Source organism: Molossus molossus, unplaced genomic scaffold, assembly GCF_014108415.1.
Source record: "Molossus molossus isolate mMolMol1 unplaced genomic scaffold, mMolMol1.p scaffold_m16_p_35, whole genome shotgun sequence".
Classification (NCBI taxonomy): Eukaryota; Metazoa; Chordata; class Mammalia; order Chiroptera; family Molossidae; genus Molossus; species Molossus molossus.
This window is the reverse complement of record NW_023425372.1, coordinates 954,072-960,467: the sequence shown is the minus strand read 5'-3', so window position 1 is coordinate 960,467 and position 6,396 is coordinate 954,072. Positions and strand designations below refer to the sequence as shown.

Below are 6,396 nucleotides of genomic sequence, written 5' to 3'. Positions count from 1 at the left end.
CAGGCCCCGAGACCCGGCGGCACTTCTGCTGGTTCTCACGCTGGGGGCTGCCCACTGGCATTTGGGAGGCTCTGGGCGAGGCCCCCATCTCGTGTCCCAGGGTCTCCAGCTCTGGACAGACGGGCCCCTGGTGCAGACAGGTGCTCAGGGAACATTTGGTGACCGGCCGGCCCCACTCTGCGCTGGCAGCTGGATGGAGGCTGACCTGTGTCACAGGAGGATGACTGCTCACTTGAGTGGCCTGCCCTCAGGGCTGGGGGCCTTGGGCTGGGGGCGCCCAAACTTGGGGCTTGGAGGAGGTGGGATTGTGATGTGAGAAGGGCTGAGGTGAGGAGGCAGAAACAGCGTTGTGGGAGCCCCTGCAGAAGTGGGTGCAGAGCCCCAAAGCTGGGCTGGGGACAGCAGAAACGACCGAGTCCCAGCCCCCCGAGTGACATCTGCTTGTGTCCGTGTCCGCAGGGAGCAGCTGCCGGTCCCCAGCCCCCTGAACGTCCTGGCCCTGCGGCGTGTCCCAGGGCCCCTCCGGCTCACGGGCAGAGGCTGCGGCGAGGTCAGGAGGGCCTCTGCTGCCACCAAGTGGCCATCTGGGTGCTGGGTGACAGACCTGTGGCCCGGGCGATCAGGGAAGCCCCCTCGCAGGCCCTCCACCCCCGGGCCCCACCCAGGCCCAGGACCCGGGCTGGCCACCTGGACTTTGTCCTCCACTTCAGTTTTTCTTAATTAAGGAAACCAAGCTCCCCCCTTTTGCAAGGACACACGATGGTCCCGGGAAGGCCAGCGGGGTCTGCAGAGGGGGCTCTGAGGCTCGGCTGTCCGGCAGCTGCGGGGGCTCTGACCGAGGGGATGGGGTGGGGGCCGGCGTGACTTCCCGCCCGGTTCCTCCTCCTCCTCGGCCTCTGCAGCAGCGGGTCTGCGACGGCAGCGGCGGGAGGGGCCTCCCCACCCCCACCCCACCCCCACCCCACCCCCCACGCCCGCTGGAAAGTGGCTCCCGGAGGAGATGCCTCCCCGCTGAGCCCCCCTCGGTGGCGGAGGAAGGAACCCTGGCCTCGGTCTGCCCAAAGGTTGGCGTCAGGACACCTGCTCGGGGTGTCACAAGGGGTCACCTCCTGGCCTGCGAGCAGGTCCCCCAGGGGCGGGATCCAGCGCGCAGGTGGGGAAGGTCGGGTCAGGCTGGGGCAGGGGTGGGGTCCCCTGCGCACGTCCTGCTGGGGTCCGGCCGGCCCGGGGCCGTTGCCCGACGGGGGCGGGGCGGGGCCAGCGTCGGGGGCGGGGTCAGCGCCGGAGGCGGGGCCAGTGCCGGGGGCGGGGTCCGTGTCGGGGCGGGGTCAGCGCCGGAGGCAGGGCCAGTGCCGGGGGGCGGGGTCAGCGTCGGGGCGGGGTCAGCGCCGGAGGCAGGGCCAGTGCCGGGGGCGGGGTCAGCGTCGGGGCGGGGTCAGCGCCGGAGGCAGGGCCAGTGCCGGGGGCGGGGTCAGCGTCGGGGGCGGGGTCAGCGTCGGGGGCGGGGTCCCGGTGGTTCGGCGGCTCACTTCCGCCGGACGCAGGCGTTCGGGCGGATGGAGCCGGCACACAGGCCTCGGCTTCGGCTGAGCCGCCGGAGGCCGCCCTTCGAGGGCAGGTGAGGCAGTGGCCTGGGGCCTCGGGGTGGGGGCGGGGAGCGGGGGTGCGGCCCAGGGTACCTCCCGGCCGAGCCGTGGCGGGGGCCCCTCCCCGCGGAGCGCCCCACCCCCGCTCCGGTCCCGCGTGCCCGGCCGGGGCCTCCTTGAGCCCCCTCCCCCCTGACTGCGCCCGGGCTGGGTCCCGGGTCCGCTGACACCCCTCCGCCCGGGCCGCCGCAGGCCCCCGAGCCCCGGCCGCGGGTCCAGCCGGGACGGCGACGGCGAGTGCGCGCGGCTGTGGGCCGAGCTGCTGCGCGCGGCGAGCGCGGACCTGAGCGCGGACGGGGAGCCGCCGCCGCTGCCCGCCGCCGGCCAGGTGTGTGCCTGCACCCACGGGCGGGGCCTCCGGCCGGGGCGCCGCCGCCGCCGCTGACGCCGCCCGTGTCGCAGGAGCCCAGGCACGGACCCCAGCGCGCCGCGTCCCCCGAGGTCTTCACCGTGGGGTCCGAGACCTTTTCCTGGACGCCCTTCCCGCCGGCCCTGAGCGGAGCAGAGGGCCCGGGCCGCTCCTGCCGGGGGCTCCGCGGGGCCGCCGGGCCCCCGGGGTCCCCCGCCCGCTCCCCGCAAGGACGCACCGCGCCGGAGCCCCGCGAGGTGCCCACCGTCCAGGAGCAGCGGGCGGCGGGCGGGGCGCCGACCCTGCAGAGCTGCCCCATGTGCCAGGCTGACTTCGCGCCCGGGTGAGTGCACCTGCCCCGGCCCTGCCCCTCCACCGCCCCTGGCCCCGCCCCTCCACCGCCCCGCCGGGGCTCGCGTGGCCTTTCGAAGTGACTTCTCATGCCCGCAAAGTTGGCCAAGGCAGTGCCTATCTGTGGACAGTAGCCAGAGGGCACAAGGCTGTTTGGGGATCCACCTGCTGGTCCACTGACCCGGGGCCCTGACGGCAGACAGGCTGCATCTGGCCACAACCTGCAGACTCTACAGGGTTCAGAGCCTCTTCCCTGCTTCACCCAGCGGCCCGCCCTCGGGACCTGGGGGCCGGGCCAGGCTGTGGTCACTGAGGGATTTCCTGCTTGGCCCCACCTGTGGGTTGCAGGTTTGAAACACGAAGAAAGACTGCCTTGCCCTGGCCTCAGTGGCTCAGTAGCTGGTGTCAGCCCCAGCACCGGAGGGTCTCGGGTTCAATTCCTGGTCAAGGGCATATAACTAGGTTGCAGGTTCCATCCCTGGCCCCCGAGGGGCTCATGCCTGAGGCAACCGATCGCTGTCTCTCTCTGTTGATGTCTGTCTCTCCCCCTTCCCTCTTTCCTTCTACTCTCTCTAAAAAAAAAAATCAACGGAAGAAAATATCCTTAGGTGAGGATTAATAACAAAAAAAATGAAGACTGTTGTGTGTCTACAGGTGTTCTTTCTATTAGAAGAAACCTAATACGTATTGTTAAGCCGCATTTTAAGTAGGGAGATGGAATCCGACTGCTGAGAGGTTCAAGTCGAACCACCCGTGTGGGCCAGGGATCACATGGCCCAGGACACAGCTCTGGGCTGGTGGGGTCAGGATGGTGACAGGGACCTTGGGGAGGATCTTGGTCAGGTTTCAGAACTGGACCTGTTCCAGGTGCAATGTGGCTAGGAGACCCTGCACTTCGGGGGCAACACAGCCCCGGGGGTGAGGGGGTTGGTTCCAGACTCAGCAGCTGATGTTTCAGACGCACGGAGCAACCCTGCACAGGGACCTGCAGGCGTGTTCTCTTTCTCTCTTTCTAAGATGTTTTCATTGATTTTTAGAGAGACAGGAAAGGAGAAGGAGAAAGAGAAATACCCATGTGAGAGAAAAATACTGATGTGAGAAACATTGATCTGCTGCCTCCTGCACGCCTCCTTCTGGGGATGGAGCTGGCAACCTGGGCCTGTGCCCTGACTGGGAATGGAGCCGGAGCCGGGACCTCAGTCCATGGGACGGTGCTCAACCCACTGAGCCACACCGGCCAGGCGGACACGATTCCACATTCATAGATGAAACCCCTGTCGAAAGTCAGAGTCCAGGCTTCTCTGGTCTGACGTCTTACCGGAACCAAGCCTTTGAGAGCCTGGTGTCGGGGTGAGCCCAGATGGCACCCCATCAGCAACCCCTCCAGGCAGCACCCAGATGAGAGGGGGCTGGTTTGGGTGAGGCCGTGGCTGTCTTCAGGTGGGGCCTGTGTGCCGGGTGGAGCCCCCACGGGTCCATATCGGGCTAGGCGGGAGGGATGGTGAAGTGGCCCACGGGAGGTGCCCTGGTAGCGCCCAGCGGAGAATTAGCAGGACATTTCCAGATCAATTTCGGATGACGCAGTGACTGTGAGGTCTCCTCGGCTCACACCCCTCAGCAGCAGCCCGGGTGCGGAGGACGCGCTCGGAAGGCCCGGTGGGAAATCCCTCTTTTTGGCAGGAGCCCTCGAGGTCACTGGTCCCACTCTGGGGGCTTTGTCTCTGGGCCACTTGCATGTCTGCACAGTCCGACGCTGGAGGGGAAACTCCAGTGTTGAGCTAGAAGCACGTCAATGAGCATTGGCAGGTGCCTGCATTTTCCCAAAGTGGGTGTCCTTTGGGTCAGGTCTCGGCGTGTCTGGAATGACTGTAGCATGTCCTTCCATCTGACTGTAAAGGGGGGAGGGAGAAAGCTCGGGCTGGATCACACCCCGAGGCTGCAGCCACCACTGGGGAGATGGCAGGAACCCTCGTCTCGGAAACAAGGCCCCTCCCCGCCGCAAGCGGTTACTTTGGGGCCCTGGGGCAAGGAGACAGGCCGGGCCACCGGAGGGTCCGGTGCAGCAGTTGGACATAGGGCTGCACTGTCCTGTTGCCTCGGGACCAGTCCTAGAAACCGCGCGGGCAGTGGTTCTCGGAGCTGTGTCTCCACTCCGGCGAGCGAGGGACCTGGCGGCTCGTCTGCTTTCCTCCGAGCCTCAGCGTTTCCCAGGCCGCTCAGAAGCCGTTCTCTTTGAGGTGATGGACTCAGCCAACCGTGTGAGAGGTGCTGTCCCCTTGCTGCCGAAGTCCGACATTCCCTGGGTTTCGTGAGGCCCACCAGCGACGTGGGCCGATGGGAAGGTCGGCTCCCCCAGGCCAGCCGACGTGAAGGACCCGAGCTGTGTGTCCCCATTTGTGGGGCTGTAGCAGCTGAAGGCCCCTCTGGCTGCGGGGTGCCCACCGGCTCTAGCCCTGTTTGTGCTCAGAAGCTGCTGGGCGTCGCCTGAGGCCCCCCACGCCCAAGCTGTGCCAGCCGGCCGTCCCGCGCACCGCGTCGGAGGTGCTGTGAGGCAGGCTGCCCTGACCCAAGCTGAGGGCGGACCCAGCGAGATGAAGCGGTCACTGGAGGAGGGGGTCTGGAGGAGCCCTAGAGGCTGCCCCACCTGAGGGACCCCACCTGGAAGCCTCTGGACAGGACGCCCAGGTCCAGACCTTAGCATCTCGGCCACCTTGCAGACAGCGTGTGGGGGCTGGTTCTGAGAGGCTGGGTGGCCCCAGCGACTTCAGAACGTAAGGGCCGGGGTCTGCAGGTACTGAGAAGGCTGCCAGAGGCCACCAGGACTGGCTTGGCCTTGGAGAGCTGCAGGGGGGTGGCTGTGGGGCCAGGTCTGGGGAGAGGCTGGTGCCCTTCCTGGTGGTCCGTAGCCCTAGGCCGAGCTCACAGCCAAAGGAGGTCGCTCTAGGTTCTAGGCTCAGCGCTGCGGCTCTGGCTTCGGGGATGGGCCTTCCGTTGCGGCTGGTGAACTTGTTGATCGTGGTCCCAGTAAACCACGTGTCTGGCCACAGCCCCTGGCACCTCCGGGAGCTGCGGGGCTCCTGGCACCTCACCAGCCTCCGGAGGGGCCTGAGGTGGCCTCTCCCTCCGCCCGGCTGCTGGAAGGGCCCCGGGGCCCGATGGAGAAAGCTGTTGGGCCTCATTCCTGCCAGCTACCTTTGCCGACAGGTCGGCTCTCGGGCTTGGCTTCCAGCGGTTCCCCAGGACGTGTGACGTTGTCACGCTGAGGGGGCGCCGGTCACTGGCGGCTCATTTGGGCCAGGGCGCCCCAGCCTCAGACACAGGAGCCTGAGAATGCGTGTCCCACACGGGGTCCTGGTGTCCCGTGTCCAGGGCACACTCAAAGCCTCTGACCCAAGAACAGGATGTGGAAAGCCTTTCCTGGTGGGTGTGGCCCCTCCGCCCAGGCCCCCCCATCGCTGACTGGCCTGGAGAGGGGCAGGGTTTCTCTGGCCAGTCCTGGGGAAGGGTGTGAGCGCCAGGTGCCCCTCCGTGGGGCAGCGCCTCCCTCCCCGGGTCACCGTCTCCCCTGTTCCTTGCAGGCTGGCCCAGCTGGACATCGACAGCCACCTCGCCCAGTGCCTTGCGGGCAGCACGGAGGATGTGGTGTGGTAAGCCGTCAGCCGTCCTCGCCAGGACCAGCGCCCTGCGTGCCCACGTGACGCCAGCGCACATTGAAACGTGTCCTTGCGCCTGGCAGGCGTGGCTCCGTGGCTGAGGTCGACCCAGCACCATGAGGTCACGGGTTCGATTCCCGGTCAAGGCACATGCCAGGTTGTGGGCCTGATCCCCAGTGGGGGGCATGCAGGAGGCGGACAGTCGATGTTCTCTCATTGATGTTTCTGTCTCTCTCCCTAAAATCAATAAAGAAAAAAAAGATTTCTCTTAAAAAAAAAAAAATCATGTCACTGACCTGTCGTAGCTCCTGTTGGGACCAGATCACTGGCTCCTTTTTCCGTCTTGGCCTCTGCTTGGCACTGACCGGCCCCGGCCTGGCCCCCTTGGCAGATGGGC

General features: G+C 66.9%; 1 protein-coding gene across 1 annotated transcript; it reads left to right on the top strand.

Annotated features, from left to right (window-relative positions):
• The first annotated feature begins 1,546 nt into the window (after positions 1–1,546).
• On the top strand, positions 1,547–6,167 carry FAAP20 (FA core complex associated protein 20). The gene is made up of 4 exons (XM_036281473.1): positions 1,547–1,618; positions 1,839–1,974; positions 2,049–2,338; positions 5,925–6,167. The coding sequence occupies exons 1-4, from the start codon at positions 1,557–1,559 to the stop codon at positions 5,995–5,997; spliced, it is 561 nt and encodes a 186-aa protein (XP_036137366.1). The 5' UTR covers positions 1,547–1,556; the 3' UTR covers positions 5,998–6,167.
• Positions 6,168–6,396: the final 229 nt, after the last annotated feature.